This window comes from Anas acuta, chromosome W (assembly GCF_963932015.1).
Source record: "Anas acuta chromosome W, bAnaAcu1.1, whole genome shotgun sequence".
Lineage (NCBI taxonomy): Eukaryota > Metazoa > Chordata > Aves > Anseriformes > Anatidae > Anas > Anas acuta.
This window is the reverse complement of record NC_089016.1, coordinates 2,880,709-2,901,360: the sequence shown is the minus strand read 5'-3', so window position 1 is coordinate 2,901,360 and position 20,652 is coordinate 2,880,709. Positions and strand designations below refer to the sequence as shown.

The 20,652-nt window shown below is 54.7% G+C and overlaps 1 protein-coding gene and 2 long non-coding RNA genes across 3 annotated transcripts in view; 2 read left to right on the top strand and 1 right to left on the bottom strand.

The window, feature by feature from the left end:
* Window positions 1-20,652, top strand: part of LOC137847150 (uncharacterized) — a 111,897-nt gene that overhangs the window by 67,081 nt on the left and 24,164 nt on the right. The window lies entirely within an intron of this gene.
* LOC137847356 (antigen WC1.1-like) lies at window positions 1,036-12,110 on the top strand. The gene is made up of 14 exons (XM_068665638.1): window positions 1,036-1,414; window positions 1,644-1,949; window positions 2,052-2,378; window positions 2,459-2,773; window positions 2,899-3,213; window positions 3,699-3,743; window positions 3,831-4,139; window positions 4,492-4,527; window positions 4,797-4,937; window positions 5,609-5,704; window positions 6,409-6,561; window positions 9,192-9,262; window positions 11,204-11,377; window positions 12,006-12,110. The coding sequence occupies exons 1-14, from the start codon at window positions 1,036-1,038 to the stop codon at window positions 12,108-12,110; spliced, it is 2,772 nt and encodes a 923-aa protein (XP_068521739.1).
* LOC137847138 (uncharacterized) overlaps window positions 15,971-20,652 on the bottom strand; it is a 120,312-nt gene continuing 115,630 nt past the window's right edge. Inside the window, exons 2-3 of the long non-coding RNA XR_011090804.1 lie at window positions 18,339-18,407; window positions 15,971-17,018 (exon numbers count right to left, since the gene is read on the bottom strand). This is a non-coding gene — a long non-coding RNA (uncharacterized lncRNA). The remainder of the gene's footprint in view (window positions 17,019-18,338; window positions 18,408-20,652) is intronic.

Genomic DNA, 20,652 nt, shown 5'->3' with positions numbered 1-20,652 from the left:
CACATCCCAAGGCAAAGCCCAGTGGAGCCCAGCCCAGATACCCAAACCCAGACCTGTCCTTGAGCTGGAGCAGTCAACCCTGGGGAGGTGCCTGGGGCTGGGAGAGGCAAGCCCTCACCCTTCCTCATTGTGTTGCCTGGTTCCCATCTTTCTCTTCTATTCGCCCAGGCCCTGTCTGGCAGGCTGGTCCCTATGCCAGAGGAATCTAGAGCAGCTCCCCCAGCCACCAGCAGCCTCAGGGAAGGGCGTGCAATGGCCCAGGACTTTTGGTCGTACCCCCAGCAGACAAGAGAACCTCAGCCAAAGCAGAGGGGCTTCTCAGAGGGCAGGAGAACTGGGCTTGGTCAGAGAAGCAGGGTGGCAAGTGGCACCTTGTTTCTGTCCCGGGGTCACCCTATGAGAGCCAGCCCCCAGGGACACGGCCCCTCCAGGCCATGCTGACCCACTGCTCAGCCTCTGCTGCCTGCCCTGTGCCCCAGGGGCTGTGCCAGCACCTCCTGGCCCTCCTCGGTGCCTGCCCTCATACCGGGAGCTCTCTGCCTGCTCTCCTGCCCTCTGTCTGGCTGGTGGCTGGGGACGTGCATGCCTGGCACCACACTATCCCTCCCTCAGGACATCCCCCCCTTTACCTGCTCCCCAGATGTGCCCCATGTAACAGCAGCTCCCCAAGAGCCCCAGCAGCCCCTGGGAAAAAGGGGCTTTTTGGCAGCTCCAAGGATTTCTTCTAACTGGCCTGAGACCAGAACCTGGCCTGGGGCAGAGCAGGCTACAGCAGCCCCCAGTGCCTGGGCCCATTTCCGTGGGTCCACGTGCTGCAGGTGTTGCAGTGCTGGGTCTGGAGCCGGGCAACCCAGGGGATCCAAGAAACAGTTTATTTGAGCAGTGACCGCTGCTGGGGGTTGGGAGAGAGGGAAGCCCATGGGTGCTGGGCTGGATTCTGAGGATCAGCAGGGGGGTTCTGATGTGTTTGTGCCATCAGCAACCACGGAGAGTTACTGGGCTGGCCGTGGGGCTCTGCATGTGGCCACCTTACGGATGAGGTGGGAGGTGGGCACAGAAGTGCCAGAGGACTCTGGGAACTCACAGGTCTTCTTGGTTGCTCCAGGGTTTGTCCGGCTGGTCGGAGGGGACAGCCCCTGCTCAGGAAGTGTGGAGATCTACGACAGGGACCAGTGGAAAGCTGTCTGTCACTCCCACTTTAGTGACAAAGCTGCTGAGGTGGTCTGCAGGGATCTGCAGTGTGGCACAGCCCTGTCTGTCCATGGGGCAGCTCAGCTGGGAGAAGGGGCCGGTCCTGTCTGGGACAGAGAGCTGCAGTGTGTGGGGAATGAATCCGTCCTCTCCTTCTGCCCCACGGGGGCCCCCAAGGACAAGGCCTGCACCCACAGCAATGGCACTCATGTCACCTGCACACGTAGGGACTCGCAGTGGGATGATGGCCACTGGGGTTGTGGTGGGGGCGGGGTGGGCACTGGGCTGTTCTGGGTGGGGACAGCTGGGGTGAGGTGGTGGTCTGCAGCCCTAAAATTAGAGTGTTGCAGGAGGAGAAAGGCATGCTGTCCCTTTGGCCTCTCCTGCAGCTCCTGTGGGAGCAAGAGCACAAATGTGGCCTCTCTCACCCTCCTTTGTCCTTGAGTACACAGGGTTCAGGCTGGTGAACGGCAGCACAGCGTGTGAGGGCAGGGTGGAGGTGGAGGTGCTGGGGACATGGGGGACCCTCTGTGCCTCCCGCTGGGACCTCTCGGACGCCCAAGTTCTCTGTCGGCACCTCGGCTGTGGCTTTGCTGAGTCCATTCCTGGAGGAGGGCATTTTGGGAGAGGAACCGGCCCCGTCTGGAGAGACTCGTTCCACTGTGACGGGACTGAAGCCCACCTGGGGCAGTGCCCGGTGACTGCCCTGGGGGCCTCGCCGTGCTCCCAGGAGAACGCTGCTGCTGTCATTTGCTCAGGTGAGTGCTGGGCATTGCTGCAAAGTCCATTTGCCCCTGGAGTGTGACACGGCCACCTGGAGACCCCACTGCAGTGCCGGGCTGAATTTTTCCTCTCACCAGGCCCGGCTCGCAACATGTCTGTACGGTTGGTGGGTGGAAGGAGCCGGTGCGACGGGCGCGTGGAGGTGTTCCAGCACGGGACGTGGGGCAGAGTCCTGGATGAGCAGTGGGACATGCAGGAGGCCAGCGTGGTGTGCCGGCAGCTGCAGTGCGGAGAGGCAGAGGCAGCCTACACCCCCGTGAGGGCCGAGCGAGGACGAGGACCTGTGGGGCTGCGTGGGGTGCGGTGTGCAGGGCACGAGGCTGACCTGAGCCTCTGCAACACCTCCCTGCCCGAGAGCACACCGGCAGCAGGGATCATGGAGGATGTGGGGGTCGTGTGCCAGGGTGAGTGGTGCTGCACGTCCCACAGGTGCTGGTCCGGGAGGGCAGCCAGCCCCTGACGGCTGGGGATCTCCCCGCTGCAGGGAGCCGGCGGGTGCGGCTGGTGGACGGGGCCGGGCGCTGTGCCGGGAGAGTGGAGATCTACTACCAGGGGCGCTGGGGCACCGTCTGCGACGACGCCTGGGACCTGGCCGACGCCGCCATCGTTTGCCGCCAGCTGGGCTGCGGAAGGGCCCTGGAGGCAGCCGGCTCTGCTCGGTTTGGGGAGGGCTCCGGGCAGATCTGGCTGGATGGCGTCAACTGCTCCGGGGCCGAAGCTGCTCTCTGGGACTGTCCTGCCAAGGCCTGGGGGCAGCACGACTGCGGGCACAAGGAGGACGCAGGAGTCGTCTGTTCAGGTCTGTGCTGGGAATGGGGAGGGGAGCTGGGGCGTTGGAATCTGGGGTGAGGATAGGGCCAGTTAGAGCCAAGGCCCTCAGCGGCTGACATCCAAGGACGTCCCTGGGGCCTTTCCTACTTCCAGAGTTCATGGCCCTGAGGCTGGAGAACAGCGACGGCTGCTCCGGGCGCCTGCAGGTTTTCTACAATGGGACGTGGGGCAGCGTTTGCTCCAACTCCATGACCACCGAGACGGTGTCACTGGTGTGCAAGGAGCTGGGCTGCGGGAATGAAGGGGAACTGGAAACAGATTCTAACTATGCCAAGTTGTCTGGCACCGCATGGCTGGATCGCGTAGAGTGTGGGAAGAGCAACAGCTCCTTCTGGCAGTGTCCCTCTGCTTCCTGGGATCCACAGTCATGTACTGACAGCCGAGAAGAGACCCACATCACCTGCAATGGTAAATCTGAGCCATCAAAACACCAGGTGCTGTTCCCCACTGGGCATGGTGAAATGCAGAGAAGGAACCCAGAGGGGCTTTGACTTCCTGCATTAGACCCTGTTGCTACTGGTACACAAAGGTGACTTCTGCTCTTGGAGCCACCCATGTCCACCAGCAGCAGTCAACAGCCAGGCTGCCAGCAGCTCCCTGGGGGATGCAGAGGCAACTCCAGGCAAGGTCTCAGAGGAGACCATGCAGGGCTTTCAGGAGTCCCCCCTCCTGGGACAGCCTCCTGCTGCTCTGTGAATCAGGGACCCTGTAGGGCCGAGCACTTGGGTCCCCCCTGCAGTGCCGTGTGTGTCCCCTGAGTGAACAGGGTTCTGCTGCTGCCCTGACCCAGGCAGCATGGGGACGTGTGAGCAGAGGTCAGCTCTGCTCTCTTCTGCATGTCCCCAGAGCATCCCTTTTCAGCCCAACTTCTCTTTCCTTTGGGACATGGACAGAAAGGCCACAGGTGGCTGCATGCCCCAACTCCACCAGCTGCACAGGTAGGGAGCTGCCCCTGCACGTGCCCCCGTCACCTGGCAGGACTGTCCCAGCTGTCCCGGTGCCATGGGAGGTCTCTGCCTCCCCAGACAGGGAGAAGATCCGCACCATGGGAGGCAAGGACGACTGCTCGGGCAGAGTGGAGATCTGGCACCGCGGCACCTGGGGGACACTGTGTGACAATGCCTGGGACATGCGGGATGCCGAGGTGGCATGCAGGCAGCTGGGCTGTGGCCCCGCAGTCTATGCCCTGGGCCAGGCTGCTGCTGGAGAGGGGACGGGCCCCATGTGGCTGATGGAGTGCAGGGGGACGGAGCTGTCTCTGCAGGACTGCTGGGCCCAGCCAGGGGAGAGCGGTGCCTGCCAGCATAAGGCAGATGCGGCTGTGCATTGCTCAGGTGAGCAGTGGGGCTGGGAGACATGGCTGGGGGCTTGGCAAGGAGCTGGCTTGGGCATCTGCCCTTCTGGATCCTGCTGCTGGCCTGAGCAAGGGTGTCCCTTCAGAGTGGGAGGCTGGTGGTGGGTGGGGAGCAGCCTCTGTGGGGCTGAATGTGCCAACACGTCCCCTGGGCTGCCTGCACTGTCCTGTGAGCAGCCCAGAGCAGTGGTGCTGGGCCCTGTCCCTGCCACCCTGCCCAGCCCCACAGGAGGGACAATTCAGGTGGCACATGTTGGGGCCATCTGCCAGGGAGGCTGCCTGGTGCCACAGCCCCAGCCTCTCAGCCCAGCTCTCCTTCTGCTCCCCTGCAGCTGCACCCAAGACAGCAACACCCCCCCCACAAGCAGGTAAGCTGTCCTTCCCCTGGGGCTGGGTCTGTCCATGGACAAGCTGTGACCCACAGCCAGGGGAAGGGGCTCCTTATTGGGCTCTGAGACTCCCAGGAAATCAAGGGAGCTGGGAGAAGTCTGTGATGGACCCAGAAGGGTGGGAGCTGCCCCATTACCCAGCCCTGTCCCCCCCAGCCCCTGCTACCTTGTGTGGTCAGGAGTGGCATGTCCTGCCCCCAAACTCTCCCTTGTCTGATGCTGCCCCTGCCATGTTCCTGCCCATGCAGATCCCCCACAGGGCCGTCCGACCACCAGCAGTGAGGGACTCTCGGTGCCTGTCGTCATCTGCATCATCCTGGGGGCCCTCCTCTGCCTGCTCCTGGCCCTCCTGGCTGGGCAGGTGCGAAGCGCCAGGGCTCGGCGCAGAGGTGGGTTCTTCCCCAGTGGTTCTGGGGGGGGAGATGCCTCCTGGCAGGGCTGGGGGTGCTGGGGGTGTTGGTGTTCTGGGGCACAGAAACAGAGCCGTGTGCTGCCTCCTGCCCCATGTGCTGCCCCACTGACTGACAGACCATGGTGTACCAACATCAAGGGGTGGAGAGAGCCCAGACCCTGAGGCATCAGTTCTGGGGTGAGAAGAGAAATGTGAGAGCTGGGCTGGGTGAGACGGGGAGGATGCACTGCTGGCAGTGCTCTGGGCAGCACTGGCAGGAGGAGCATGGGACAGCAGGGTCCATCACCGTGGTGTCAGCCACCCCGCAACAGGGCACAGGCTGTGCTATTGCTGTGTGGGGCAGAGATGGAGCAGCTCCATGGGGAGGAGAAATGAGGGAATTGGTGCAGAGTCTGCACTGGGACATGACCCAGGGAACAAAGGGGCACAAGGGCTGTCTCCAGAGGGATGGGTCGAGGCTGACTCTGTCCCAGACCATCCCATGGGGATGCTGCCCTCCCTGGGGATGTGGCCTCAGTGCCAACACAACACAGAGGGGCTGTGCTGTGGGGACAGCCCTGTGCTGGCCTAGGGAATGGGGCTGGGGGAGTCCAGTGGGGTCCTGTCCCTCTCTGCCCATGCCCAAACCTGCCCTGCTTCTGTCCCCAGGCTCTGGGAGAGCCTGGGAGCCCTTCCCTGAGGCCGTGTACGAGGAGATCGCTTACAGCGTGGCGTGGGAGAAGCAGGCGAGGTTCAGTCTCTCAGGTGGGTGCAGGTCCCTGTGGAGGCACATTTGCGGGGCCCTTTCTCCCTGCCCCAGACCAGGGCTGTGTCCTGCAGCTCCTGCCCATGGTCCCCAAAATCACTGGGCTGTGGGGATTTTGGGAGAGCATCCAGGTGCTGAGCCCGAACGAGGAGCTTCCTCCACACCAGCTCTGCCCATCCCAGAGGGGATAGCCCCTCTCTGCTTGTCCCTGAACCAAGGACTAAGTGAAGGGCTTTCCCAGGGCAGCTGTTGGAGTCCCTCTGAGAATTGTCTCTTTCCAAGGAACTGGTCTCCTGCCCATGCACCCCCAGCTCTGTGGGTGCCCATCCCCAGCAGTGCTGACCACCAGTCAGGGCCGCAGGGCTCATCCCACAGCACCCACTGCAGCTCTCTGCAGCCTCCTTTTCAAAGGGGTCCCTGACCCAGCTGCAGCCCTACCCCAGGCACATGAGGAGGAGGATGGTCTGGGGCCAGACCCAAGGATCAGAGGCGGAGGGGGGGAGAAAGGTCTCCATTTCTCCTCCCTGCAGACAGACCAGACAGACAGCAGTGCCACCGAGTGTTATCAACAGAGCTGGTTGCATGAAGGCTCTGCTGTGACCCTGACACCAGCAGCATGTCAGCCCTGTGTCCCACACACCCTCCCATCCTCTGCTCTGCAGGACATCTCTTCTCATTGCCACCACCTCCCCTCTCCTTTCAGATGTCCCTGTCCTGCCTGGAGGTTACCCAGCAGATGGCTATGATGATGCTGGGGAGGTTTCTGACCCAGGGGAGGATTCTGTCCCTGGGCAGGGCGACTGGGAAGTGCCCAGGACACCAGAGGAAGGAGCTGGGTCCAGGGATGCAGTCACAGGTGAGAGGGCAATGCAGCACTGCCACTTGCTAGATGCCAACCCCAGGCCTAAGAGAATCCATGCCATATTGAAAGCCTGACCACCTCCACATGAAGAACCTGTCCTGGGATATTTTGTGGGGGCTGGAGAATGGGCCGAGTGTCTCAGGCTGGTGACAACGAGGAAGGTGACAAACAGCCCCGAGGGGCACCCCACAGGCCCAACCACAGCAGCCTGCCTTGATGCTTACAGGGGGAAGCCTGCAGTCCCGGAAAAGTGCTGGGGTCCCTGGAGCTGAGGGAGACACCTCGTCACCTTTCCTGGGGACCACAGGCTATGACGATGTTGAAGAGGTGTCTCTGGCATTTCCCCATGAGGACACCCAGGATGTGACACCAGAGCCCCGTGCACAAGAGTTCCAGAGCCCCAGGCCAGCAGAGCCCAGCCCTGCTGAGCAGCTGGGTACAGCCGGGAGGGAAGAGAGCTCAGTGCCACTGGGAGAGCCGTGAGTGCCAGGGAATGGTGTCCTTTTTCCAGCAGTCAGCAGACACACATGGGTATTTCCCCTCTTGGTATTCCCCTATTTTTATGCTGTGTGTTTGTATTTCCTCATATTAAAACCCTCTGGGGGCTTTGCCCCAGATCCAGTGCTTCCCTGCCCAGGTATCAGGGTGTCTCCCTGAGGTGGTTGGAGGGGAGAAGAGCTCAAATATTCAGCGGTTTGGAAGGACCTCATCTTAGAGCCAGCAGGATTGGGGTCTGGCTTTGGGGCTGACAGAGCCCCTGGTCCCTTGACACTATTCCTACTGACAGAGACATTTCCATCCTGCCAGGCACAGGCAGTTTCCAGACAAAGTGGATCTCTGGGAAGCCCCAAGAGACACTCCCTTGCAGTGCCCACCCTCTGCTGCCTTGGGCCCCCACGGAGATACCTCAGCTGCAAGAGCTGAACAGGGAGATGTCTTGGACCCTTGGGCAGGACTTGGCACCAGCTCCTGCTGGTGGGTCCCCACAGCCCTCCAGGTCTTCCCCAGCAGGCTCCTCTGCTGCAGGCTGGGAGGTGCTTTTGGTAGTGGGATGGTGGGCTGGAACACCTATTGAAGCATCTATTTAACCCCTTTGGGTCATCTCTCCTGGCTGTGTATAGTCTCCTTTGGGTGAAGAACTGGCTGGAGGGCCATGCCCAGTGGGTTGTGGTTAATGGAGTTAAGTCCAGTTGGCGTCCCGTTACAAGTGGCATCGCCCAGGGGTTGGTACTGGGGCCTATCTTGTTTAATACCTTTATTAATGACCTAGATGAGGGGATTGAGTGTACCCTCAGTAAGTTTGCAGACGATGGCCTGAGCAGCCATTCCTGCAGCCTCTGCCCATGCTGCCCACAGCCCCCCAGCTGGTGGTGCTGCTCTGTAGAGCAAGGGGGCTGTGGTGAGTGGAGCCGTGGGGGCACTCTGCAGGGCCGTGTTGGTCAGGCTGGGGAGGCAGAGCCAGCTGTTGGGGGTACTGGCACTGACTGCCTCCCGCACAAATGGTTCCTTGGCCATGGATAGCTGGCACAGATAGGCGGCCTTCTTCAGAGTCAGAGACTCATGGAATACTCCGAGCTGGAAGGGACCCACAAGGGTGACCCACTTCCCATGTCAGATGATGCACAAGTGACCCACTTCCAACGTCAGGATATGTTTTGGGGTGATTCACTGTATTAAATCCATGAAATTTCACCAGAGGTGTAACAAATAACTCAGCAGAGAGCTTTCCCTATGCCTGCTGTGTCCCTGGAGTTGCAGAGCTCTCCTTTGCCTGTTCAAACCCAGATTCAGCACCTCAGGGTGGCTCCACCTGGGATGTGCCCGTGCTCTATGGGATCCACGTGCTATTGACTGCCTGTCACACACTGTCCCTGACGAGCGCTTGGGCTCTCCAGGAAGCTCCCTCTTTCCTCCTGAAAGAAGCCTGTCTGCCATCATCCCTCTCACCCACTGTGCAGAGAGGCAGGTGAATTCACTGTCTCTGTGGGTGCTGTCCAAGAACAGGGAACAATCACAGGTGCACCCTGGCAGTGCTGCTGTGGCAGGACCCTTCTCCCCTCCACCTCTTCACACTGCCACGTGCCCCTGAAGTTCCACCACAGATCTACAAAGAAGGGTATCAGGCTGTGAGTCAATGCATGGTCCTTTCTTTTATTAAAATACACAGAAAGCCTGAACCACTATTTATACAAAGACTTGGAGTCACGTGAGAAAGTTACATACAGTGTAGGAAGGTATGAACAATGATATTTCTTTGCGGGAAACACTATAAGAAGTAAAGCAAAGTAAAAAAAAAAATAAATAGAAAAAAATAGAAAGATTTCTGGGTCTGTATACAGTTAACATTAAGAACACAGATAGTTTATTCCTTCTGAAAAACCTCCAGTCATCACTTTCCATACTACATCCTTGAGCTCCTGATTCCTCATGCTGTTGATGAGGGGGTTCACTGCTGGAGGCACCACGGAGTACAGAACTGCCAGCAAAAGATTAAGGGAGGAAGAGGACATAGAGGGGGGCTTCAGGTAGGCACAGAAGGCAGTGCTGAGAAACAGGGAGACCACAGCCAGGTGAGGGAGGTATGTGGAAAAGGCTTTGTGTCATCCTTTGTGTCATTCCCCTAGAAGGGGGCTTAGCTGCCTCCCCGTGCCTCACAGAATCCCACTGGAGTTGGGATTCCTCTTCCTTGGTTCAGGTGGGTACAAACCAGGCAGCATGTAAGCTGCTTGTCTCAGCTTTGAGCACTTTGAATAGAGACAGAGGCCAAAAGGGAGCTGTTCAGAGGCAGACACCAGGTGATATTGGAGATGGCAGAGTGACATCTGAGTGACATTTGAAGTGCCTAATTCCTCTGGGCCATAAACAGAGATTTTATTATTGCATGTACAATATAATATAACTGTAGCCATTGCTCAATAGCAAAGAAATAAAAGAAATAAAAGGCATGCTGTGACCTGGTTGCCATCACTGGTACGTGGTGGGACCACTCCCATGACTGGAGTGCTGCAATGAATGGTTATGGGCTCTTCAGAAGAGACAGACAGAACAGAAGGGATGGTGGTGTGGCCCTCTATATTAGGGAGTGTTTTGAAGTTTCAGAACTCGAATGTGGGAATGATAATGTTAAGTACCTATGGGTTAGGGTCAGCGGGAAGGCCAACAAGGCAGGCATCCTGGTGGGGATATCTTATTGACTGCCAAACCAGGATGAGGAGACAGATGAGGCATTCTACAAGCAGACTTCGAGCTGTTCAGGACACTGGTTGGCAGAGTGCCTTGGGAGGCAGTTCTGAAGGGCAGAGGAGTCCAGAAAGGCTGAGCACTCCTCCAGAAGGAAATCTTCAAGGCTCAGGAGCAGACTGTCCATCCCCATGTACCCAAAGATGAGCCAGCATGGAAGAAGACTGGCCTGGCTGAACAGAAAGTTGTGGCTACAGCTTAGGAAGAAAAAGAGAGTTTAGGACCTTTGGAAAAGAGGGCAGGCCACTCAGGAGGACTATAAGGATGTTATGAGGCTGTGTAGGAACAAAATTAGAAAGGCCAAAGCTCATCAGGAGCTCACTCTCGCTACTGCTGTTAAAGATAACAGAAAATGTTTTTATAACTACAGAAACACAAAAAGGAGGACTAAGGACAATATCCATCCTTTACTGGATACAGGAGGAAACTTAGTGACAAGAGATGAAGAAAAGGCTGAGGTGCTTAATACCTTCTTTGCCTCAGTCTTTAGCAACAAGACCAGTTGTTCTCTGGGTACCCATCCACCTGATCTGGTGGAAGGGATGGGGAGCACAATATGGCCCTCATAATCCATGAGGACGTGTTTGGAGACCTGCTACAGCACTTAGATGTACACAAGTCAGTAGGGCTGGATGGGATCCACCTGAGGGATCCCATTCCTCATCCTCCTGTAGAGAGGTGGGCATTGGTCTATTCTCCCACGTGCCCTTTCATAGGACAAGGGGGAATAGGCTAATGTTGTGCCAGAGGAGGTTCAGGTTGGATATTGGAAAAACTTCTTTACAAGGAAGGCAAGAGGAGCCTGGCCAGGAGAGATGTGAGATTTGGGGGAGGAAAGAGGAGCTTGGATAGTAGAAGGTAACGATTTTGGAGAGGTAAGAATATTCAGGAAATGTTGATCCTACCATAAAGCTGACTTAAAGCAGTTATGTGAGGCCCTTACCCTATTTTAACCTGTTACATTAATACCTAAATCTAAATGCCACTCCACACCCTGACAGGAATCCACTGCTCTAATTTTTGACCACAATATCCCTTGAAGCCAGAATTAGTCCATCATCCCATTCCATTACCTTTCTTCTCTTGCTCACCGTCATCCCTGCCCTTAACACTAGCATTAAAATTCTCTATTCAACCCTAGTCTTCTTGCAGACCTAAACAAAACCCTCAAACAAACAGCTTGCCCATACCCTAATCACAGACCTGACACCCAAAGCAGAACACCAAACCCTCCCACTAAACAGCTGCTTAATCTCTCACCCAGAAGGGTTCATCATAGTCCCCAATGTCATACATGAACAACTATTATCCAAAGCCTGTCTTCCTGTGCATTAACCTTCTCACCTTTAACCTTTATCCTAACCCTTAAGTTTAGGTTCTTGTTCCCTTGTGGCAGGGCAGGAACCGTGAGATTGCTATGCAGTCACATGGCATTCAAAATGAATGTGAGGGCCATGGATTTGATCAGCTTCTAGGCCACAAGGAGAAGATGTGTGAGAATGCTCTGATGAGCTCAGCTGTACCTCAGGATCTCCGAACCAGCAGGAGGAATTGGCCTATGAAAGGGAATGTGAGGTCAGTTCTGTCTCTGCAGTTGATAGGGCAGCAGCAGGAAAGTGTCACAGAAAGGGACTGTGAGGTCACTTTTGTCTGAAGTAGCTGACAGGTCACATTTCTACCTGGGATCTGTACTTTTCAGCTGATAACTACCAGTGGTCCTGGTAGGCCAGCAGAAGGCACCTGGTTGGCATGCTGACTGTGGGATCCCCTCTGCCTACATACCCAGGAGGACCCAGACAGAAAGAAGGCCCACATATGGGTTGTCCTGTCCCTTCTGTTTGAATACACAACTGGACAGCAGGAGGCACAAGGCTTGAGTTTGTCTACACAAGAAGCTGCAAGGCCAGTAGCAGGCCCATGGTTTGGAAGATGCTGGTGAGGTGACTTGGGTCTGGTTGGCTGACAGGCTGCAAGAAGGCCAATGGGTTGGGATGCCTACTTTAGGAGTGGTTTCCACCCATGTGGAACTTTCTTTGGTGGTAGGAAAGAGCAGGAGAGAAAAACCTGCCAGAAATTGCACCTTGGAAGGTTGGCATTGGCCATGAAGAGGAAGAAATGTCCCTCAAAGAGTTGTGCTGTGGTGCTAGAGGTCACCCAAAGAGTGTCTTTGATCAAAGACCATGGCTTTGTGTTTGAAGGAACAGCTGGTGAGGGTTGACGAGACATCGGTGAAACCACGGAAATGCCAGGATGTGAGCAAGGTGGTGAACAGAGATGGGTGTCTGCAGCCTTCAGGGAAATAGGACAAAGTGTGGGGCAGCACAGGGAAGTCTGGAGGTGACAAGGAGGTGTGTGCTGGCAAGAAGAGAAGGCCCCAGCAGCCCTGACATTTTTGTCCCCTTGGACAGAGCTTATGAGGAGATGAGATACAGTCATTGCAAGGGGGGACATTGCTTTCTTGAGTCCCTGTGCAGAGTCAGGGAGGTGTAATACCATTGTTCTTCTTGAGGCATCACACTGCCCACCATATCCCACAGACCCCCAGCAGGAGCCCAGAGACAGACATGGGAGTGCAGGACATTCCCTTCCAGTGGCTGGAGTCAGGACCTGGCCCTTTTACTTCAGCACAGCAAACCCAGACTTTTCTCAGCAAAGTGCTTTGCCTATCTGTAATTATGGCCTCCAATTCTCTGCCCTAACAAGTCCCTGAGGAGAATCTCTTGGTAACAGCCCTCAGTGGGGCCCATTAATACTCCAAGTCACTTCAACTTTTCCTTCTGACTTTACTTTCTTAAGCAATTGCATCATTCTCCTCTCATTACCTCAGGTTCACAGACTGAGCACCGAAATCCACCATGGAACTCATTACAATGCAGAAACTTCTAAGCAAACATATGTCTTCCATAGTTTAATTCATGTCTTCAAGAGTAGGACAACTAATTGGGGAGCTTTCATGCTGTAGTTAAAGAGGAAGATTTCAAAAAGCACCTAATAAACATCTCTTCTAATTTTAAAGGATGAATTTTGTTGCATTTCAGTTTTGAGCATCTTTCTTCAATTGATATTAATCCTGGGCTTCTCCTGTGAAAAAAGGAGGAAAAGCAGACACTTGAGGTTTGACAGTGCATAGACAACCTTGCTCCTCACCACCCCAACCCTGACATTTCTCTCGTTGGCCACCTGGTGCTTGCATCACTTTCCCTTACACCACACTTCTGCACTGAAGTCTGCAGCTGGATGTTACAGCCCCCTTGCACCAGCTCCCACCAGCTTTCCTTAGTGGCCTGGCTGCACACAGGCACAGAAGGGTTTTTCCTTATTTTAAAACAATCAACAAGAAAGCATGCAGCAATTTTCCAAACAGCAAAGGAAGCTCCTCATCTTGTATGTCTCCAGTCAGGCTTACCTCACTGGTTTTAATATTAAGTAAATTTAGTGTATTATACTGATTAATAGGAAAGTATAGGTATTAAGATTACTATTATTTCATATGATTTTAATTCAATGATAAATGATGAGGAGCTTGCTACAGAAACAATTAGGCAGACTGCTAATCGATGGGCAAGCTTGAACTCAATGAATCTCAAAGCAGAAACTGGGTCAGTGAGAGCAGTCTGAATGATCAAAGAGTAAGGGGAGGGCAAAGCAGGAGAACCGTGGGAAGTGCATAGGTCCAGACAGGCATCCAGAAAGGGGACATTCAATATGGATGGTTTATTCAAGATGGATGGAAGTGCCTGGAAGATGAGGGAGTACACCATGATGGAGAAAGCAATGAAATCCATGTGCTCGTGACCATCAGTATTTCTTCTCCTGTGATGAATAGAGATCCTGAAAATTTACCTGAAGAAGGATGTAGATCACTGGTGAAGGAAGTGTCTTTTTGTGCCATCACCAATGCAGATTACAAAAATACTTCCTCACATCATGGTAATATGTCCCACCCCATCTTTACCATCCTGTGGGTCAAGGTAGAGGGAGCTGTCAGCCAAGGGACACATTTGGGTTACAAAGAGGGGACCCAGCAGAGACAAGGAGTCAAGGCAGTGGGGTGGGGGAGGCCAGGAGAAGCAGCCCAAGGGGTGGTGCTGCTTGTGAGGACACGTTTTTGCCAGCAGCCTGAGTGGGCAGCAGCTCTGTGGAGGTGAGGGGAGGCCAGGGAGCACATGCCAAGAGCCGTCCTGCCAGCAGAGACAAGGCCCGGGCAGAGGCCAAGTGGAGAGGCAGGCCCAGGGCAGGGGGCTGCAAGGGCCATGCTGAGTTCCCCGCCCCTGCAGCAGCCTCCCTGGCCCTCAGCAGATGTGCTGGCCAGCACACAATGGGAGGTCCTGTTGTGCATCAGAGAGCAGCAAGGAGGGCGCTTGAAAGGGCTGGGGTGACGTGGTTGTCACTGTCCCATGAAAGGGTTGTCTGGGGTTCCCCTCTGCTGCAGCCACCACATGGAGCATGGCAGGAGGAGGGCACGCAAGGCTTATGACCACAGTGCAGAGCCTGAGCCTGGACTCTCCATGACTGCCTTACAGGTTCTGGCAGGCTGCGGGAAGGGGACGAATGCCCTGGGCCCTCTTCCTGCTCTGCCCAGGCCAGCAAGAGCCCAGAGCGGCCTCCTCACCCCTGCCCCTGCAGCTCTGGGCTCCCCTTGCGCAGCCCTGGCTCTGCAGCACCAAGCCCTGCTGATAGCCCACCCCTAAATGCTGCCACCACACCCTGATGCTGCTGTTGCCCTGTACCGGGCACTGCCCAGCCCAGCCCCTGCCCACCTCTCCCCACTTCGATGCCCTCTCCCCAGTGCAGCCCATCCCAGCCCAACAGCCCAGTCTGGGCTGGCCCCAGGTCAGTGACCACTGCAGGCTGCTGCAGGGCTCTGGGCATGGCCACCACAGCTGCAGCCTCTCGCAAGGCACCACAGCTGCTGGGACAAAGGTGGCTCTGGGCCTCCCCAGCAACCCCAGGGCTGGGGCTCTTAGTTGCCCAGTTAAGTTGCCCCCTTAATTAATTTTCAGAGAGCATTGTATTAATCATAGAAAGGAATTTATTGAGTAAGCAACCAGCAAGCAAAACAGCGTTGGGCGGCCAGGGATTCTCGGCTCTGACAATGGCGCACACCTCACCCCTGCCAGGGTCCCTTTTTATATCTTGGTTATTCCAGGATTACGCAGCACATCCTGGTATGTTCTGCAACTGCGTGCACTGTTGCTAGGGGGTCATCTCTGTTCCTCTGGTGGTCGTGAAGATGAAGGCTGTGGTCTTCCTCGGCATTGTGGTTCAATTTCTTTTTTATTTTTGTTTGGTTATGTTGGCCCAGCATGAGACAGGAAGGCAGGATGTTGAGACACTAGTTTAACAACTTATCAGGAGGTGGTTACATGAGCTTTGCAACAGTGTCTTTGAACAAAAGAGGCAACGGAGATGCAGAAAGAGAGAAGGGGAGGGGGTTCTCTTTTTTGTTAATTTAAGCAAAAGAATTTTCATAGTGTCTACCCAAACATTACAGAGCTCCTCACTTCAGCAGGGAGCTTTCGCAACTCCCGCTCCACAAACAGAACTCCTTGTTTTTATAATATAAAAGACAATGAACAAACATTTATGGTGTATTACAATGGGCACCCCCTGCCTCTCTGCTCACGTGTATCTAGCAAATCACTGAGGCTGTCCATGTCCCGTCGTCCTCATGGAGCGGTCACTCCCATCCTGGCCTGATCGTGTCAACTTCCTGCTTGCTGTTAGATGCTGGTGGGTGTGGGTTGGGGAGATGTTACCTGTCCTGGAGAGCATTGGCAGCTCTTTCGTGCAGCTGAGTGCTCGAGGACACTCCCGTCCTGACCCAATTGTGTTACCGTCCTGCTTGCAGTTAGAGCCTGGTGGGTGTGGGCTGGGGCAATCTTACCTGTCCTGGAGAGCCTTGGCAGCTCTTCCTCCCAAAAGTCTTCTCAAGGGGAGAGAGGCCAGGATTGTGCCGTGGTCTGGTTCCATCCCTGTGTGTGTCTGGCTTTAATAACAGACAGAGCAAACGGAGCAGCACACCTGTGTGACCACAGGATGACCTTGTCTCTGTGCCCGAGGTTCTCGAGCATCTCACCAAGTCTGACCGCCTCCCATCATCCTGTTGGAGTGTTCACTGCCATCCTGGACCAATCGAATCACCTTCCTGTTTGCTGTGGCCTTGGTGAGTATGGTTTGGGGTGATCTTACCACTCCGAAGAGCATTGGAAGTTCTTCCTTCCAGCTGATTTCTCAAGGGGAGAGTGGCCAGCAGTGTGCTGTGGTTTGGTCCCATCGCTGTGTGAATCTGGCTGCAAAAGGAGAAGCACCAAACGGAACAGCATCCCTCTGTGAGCACGGGCAGCCCCTACTTCTGTGCCCGAGGGTCTCCAGTGACTCACCAAGGCTGTCATTGTTTGGTCATCCTCATGCAGTGGCCACTCCCATCCTACCCCAATCATGTCACCATCCTCCTTGCTGTTAGAACCTGGTAGGTGTGGATTGGGGCAATCTTACCTGTCGTGGAGAGCATTGGGCACTCTTCCTTACAGCTGACTTCTCAAGGGGAGAGCGGCCAGGATTATACCGTTGTCTGGTTCCATCGCTGTGCGTTTCTGGCTGAAAGAGAAGCACCAAGAGACAGAGCAGCATCCCTCTGTTAATATGGGCAGCCCCTGCCTCTGTGCCCGAGGGTCTCTAGCAACTCACCAAAGCTCTCCCTGTCCCATTGTCCTCATGGAGCGGTCACTGCCCTCCTGGCCCGAGCGTGTCACTTTCCTGCTTGCTGTTAGTGCCTGGTGGGTGTGGGTTGGGGAGATCTTACCTGTCCTGGAGAGCGCTGGAGCTTCCTTCCACCTGACTTCTCAATGGGAGAGAGGCCAGGATTGTGCCGTGGGCTCATGCAATTGTTGTGTGTGTCTGGCTTTAATAACAGACAGAACACACGGAGCAGCATCCCTCTGTGACCACAGGCAGACCCTGCCTCTGTGCCCAAGGGTCTACCAGGACTCACCGAGGCTGTCCCTGTCCCATCGTCCTGATGGAGCAGTCACTGCTGTCCTACCCCGATCATGTCACCATCCTGCTTGCAGTTAGAGCCTTGTGGGTGTGGGTTGGGGCGATCCTACCTGTCCTGGAGAGCGTTGGCAGCTCTTCCTTCCAGTTCAGTGGTCGAGGGCAGAGAGGCTAGGAGTTTGCTGTGGTCTGGTCTCATCGCTGTGTGTATCTGACTGAAAGAGACGAAGCACAAAACAAAGCAGCACCTCCCTGTGACCATGGGCAGCCCCTGTTTCTCTGCTCAAGAGTATCAAGCAACTCGCCGATGCTGTCATTGTTCCGTCATCCTGATGCAGCGATCACTCCTGTCCTGCCCCCATTCTGTCAGCTTCCTGCTTGCTGTGGACCACTGGGGGTGTAGGTTGGGGCGATCTTACCTGTCCTGGAGAGCATTGGCAGCTCTTCCTTCCAGCTGCTTTCTCAAGGGGAGAGTGGCCAGGAGTGTGCTGTGGTTTGGTCTCATTGCTGTGTGATTCTGGCTGCAAAAGGAGAATCACCAAACAGAGCAGCACCTCCCTGAGACACAAGGCTGCCCCTACTTCTTTGCCTGAGGGTCTCCAGCGACTCACCGAGGCTTTCCGTGTTCCGTCGTCTCCATGGAGCGGTCACTGCCGTCCTAGTCTGATCGTTTCACCTTCCTGATTTCTGTGGACAGTGGTGGATGAGGTTTGGGGCGATGTTACTTGTCCTGGAGAGTGCTGGATGTTCCTTCCAGATGTCTTCTCAAAAGGATAGTCGCCAGGATTGTGCCGTCGTCTGCATCCCATCTCTGTGTGAGTCTGGATTTAATAAGAGAAAGAAAAAACAGAGCAGCATCCCCGTGTGACCAGAGGCTGACCCTGCCTCTGTGCCCGATGGACTCGAGCATCTCACCATGTCAATCCATCTCCCATCATTCTGATGGAGCGGTCACTCCTGTCCTGGCCCAAGCGTGTCACTGTCCTGCTTGCAATGAGACCATTGTTGGGTGTGGTTTGGGGGCGAAATTACCTGTCCTGGAGATTGTTGACACCTTTTCCAGCTGACTTCTCAATGCGAGAGAGTCCAGGAGCGTGCCATGGCTTCATTCCAGCACTGTCAGTGTCTTCAGCTGTAATAGAGGAGGCGACAAACCGAGCAGCCACCCCCTCTCAGCACTGGAAGCCATTCCTTCCTCCTTGCACGAAGCTCTCCCAGCCTCACACCAAGGCTGTCCATCTCCCATCTTCCTGATGTCCAGGAGATGTTTGTTGTAGCTTAAATGTGTCACATTCCCACTTCACGTGGTGACACCGTGGTGGTGAATGGCTTTGGGCTGTCTTAACCGTCCTGTAGAGCATTGGCATCTTTTCTGGCTGAGTTCCCAAAGTGAGAGAGGCCAGCAATGTGCCATGGTCTGGTCTCATCACTAGGTGTGTTTCTGTCTGAAAGAGGAAAAGCACCAAACAGAGCAGCATCCCCCTGTAACCATGGGCAGTGCTTGCCTGAGTGCCCAAGGGTCTCCAACAACTCACCGAGGCTGTCCGTGTCCCGTCATCCTCATGCAGTGGTCACTCCCATCCTGACCCAATCGTGTCACCGTCCTGCTTGAAGAGAGGGGAAAAAGAAGCTGACTTCCTCTGGTTGAGATTGTGTCTGGAGCGGACACTTGAGCGGGAGGAGCAGGCAGCCGAGCAGCCTCCCCGTCAGCATAGGTAGCCGTTACAGGCCTGCCCAACCGCCCAACTGCCGTTGGGGCCAGCATTCCAGAGCCATGACCGTCCCCAACGTTTTGTGACATGGGGCACCCCCTGCCTGCTGTGAAATGGGCAGGGCATTAATTGCGGTGCAGCAGGCTGTGGGAGCTGGCTGCTGGGGGCTGGCTGGGGCTGTGCTGCCTGCCCTGCAGAGCTCTGAGGGCTCCCTGCCCAGGGGAAGAGGCCAGGAGCATGCCCCAGTTCAGTCCCATTACTGCCTGTGCATGCGGCTGAAAGAAGACAGGCAAGCAGAGGGGAGACCCCTGCCTGCCCCCCATCGCCGCACAGGGTGACAAGCCTATTCCTGCCCACCATGGAAGCACAAAGGAAGAACTAAACGAATAATAAGCACTGAAAAGCCCAAAGCCACGGGTTCTGATTCTGGGGAGGGGAATCAAGTAGCTGTAGCAGCAATTGCAAGAGCAGCTACTCAGCAAAGTCAAAATGAGTTCATTGAAATAAACTTTTTTTCAGCTAAAGAATAAAGTTCAGGAAAAGCTAAGAAAGCCCAAAACTCTACTAAAAATAAAAGCAGCTAAAGTGGTGTCTATCTTATACATCATTTGCAGGGACACTGCCCTTAACAGAAAAGATACTTGTAAAGAAAACTCTGAAGGACATCGTTAAGATCAGTCTGACCTTTAGTCTCGGTGTGACCAAAATCAGTCCAGTTTTGGGTCAGAATTCTGCCTGACATCGTGCAGGAGTGCTCTTCTAAAGCCAGTGGAGTTCCCCATGCAGTGGGTCCCCAGCCCCAGCGACAGACAGCAGTGACCTTTGGTGGTCACTTACAAGGACAAAGTGGCATTTGGCTTCAGTTGACCATAAGTAAATGCACAGAGCTTGCAGAGCAGTTTCCATATTGCTGCATGAGCACATCAGGCCATTGCAAACTTCAGCCCAATTGTCTTGCAGAGAATGAGGTTAGAATAAAGCAGGCAGTTGGAATAGGGATGATGGAACACTGCCTGGAGGGCCTGCTGCCTCCCCATAAGGAAGAGAGGGCATATAATATAATAATAGTACCAGCTTGAGCAGATCAGAACTGAAGGATAAAAATATATTTTGTTTTGTTAAATGATTTGGTAAGGGATAGGTTTGTTTTGTTTGTTTGTTTCATAAATATAGATGAACAGGAGGAAAAAGAAAGGAAAAAATATATATATCCTCATTAAGAAATGGGCTAGTGTTTAGAAAAGAGGAGGAGGGAGGATGGTATTTTGGTTCTCAGTTCAGATGAGGCTCTGGTGTGCACAAAGAAATGTTAAAATAGATGAAGCCTCATGAGCATGATTGAAGCTGGCATGTAAACATCTACAACACTCATAAGCTGCACATAGCTACTCCAGTCAATAGGTCACTTTCTAGGCCTGCTTACATTCCTTGAAGTACTTCCTACTTCATCTAAATGTTTCCTAGGCTCTCATACCCAAAGTAGGCTGTGAAAATGTTCCTTTCTTTCATCTATCTAAGCTGTCTAAGTAAAAGAAAAGAGACACCTCTATTCCGACCATGTCCCATTGCAAGGCCTACAACTAAATCCATCTGTGAGAGAATTAAAGATCCTGCCCACTTCCATGTGACCGTCCTACCAGGAGACAGGAGCCCAAGGCTGTACTCAAGCATCAAGCACATGTAAAGCATTCCTCACAAGCATTTCAGTTTGAACAAGAGAAAAAAGCATGCTTCAATCCTCCAGCTCAAGCTGAGCCACCATGCCAGTAATGTCAGGGACATGGAGGCTCCACAGAGAGCTGCAAAGGGAAGCTCTGTTCCAGCTTAATAATATAGCGGGATTGTCCTGGAAAATAGACAGGCTGAGTGGCTCCCTGGGAGTGTGTGGGGATTAGGTGTTTATAACTAAACATAAGTAAATTGAGGGAGGTTGAAACCCACCCCAGAGGCTGTACATCCTCCTTCAAGTCTTGAAGAGCTTTCCAGTTAGAGAAACAGACAGCATCTCCCCCGTGAGAAAGACAATTTCACAGAATTTTGCCTAACCCCCTTTAGAATCTGAAAACACTTATCAGTGTGCCCTACCAATTCCATGTACGCCCAATACAACCTCCCACCTGCAAGGTAAAAGCAGAGC

Bases quoted from the DNA above. Each gene is read 5' to 3' on its own strand.
- LOC137847356 (XM_068665638.1), top strand. From the start codon at position 1,036: ATGAGGTGGGAGGTGGGCACAGAAGTGCCAGAGGACTCTGGGAACTCA. The intron at 1,415-1,643 runs GTAGGGACTCGC...TTGAGTACACAG, and splicing joins CACTCATGTCACCTGCACAC to GGTTCAGGCTGGTGAACGGC. The intron at 3,214-3,698 runs GTAAATCTGAGC...GGACATGGACAG, and splicing joins GACCCACATCACCTGCAATG to AAAGGCCACAGGTGGCTGCA.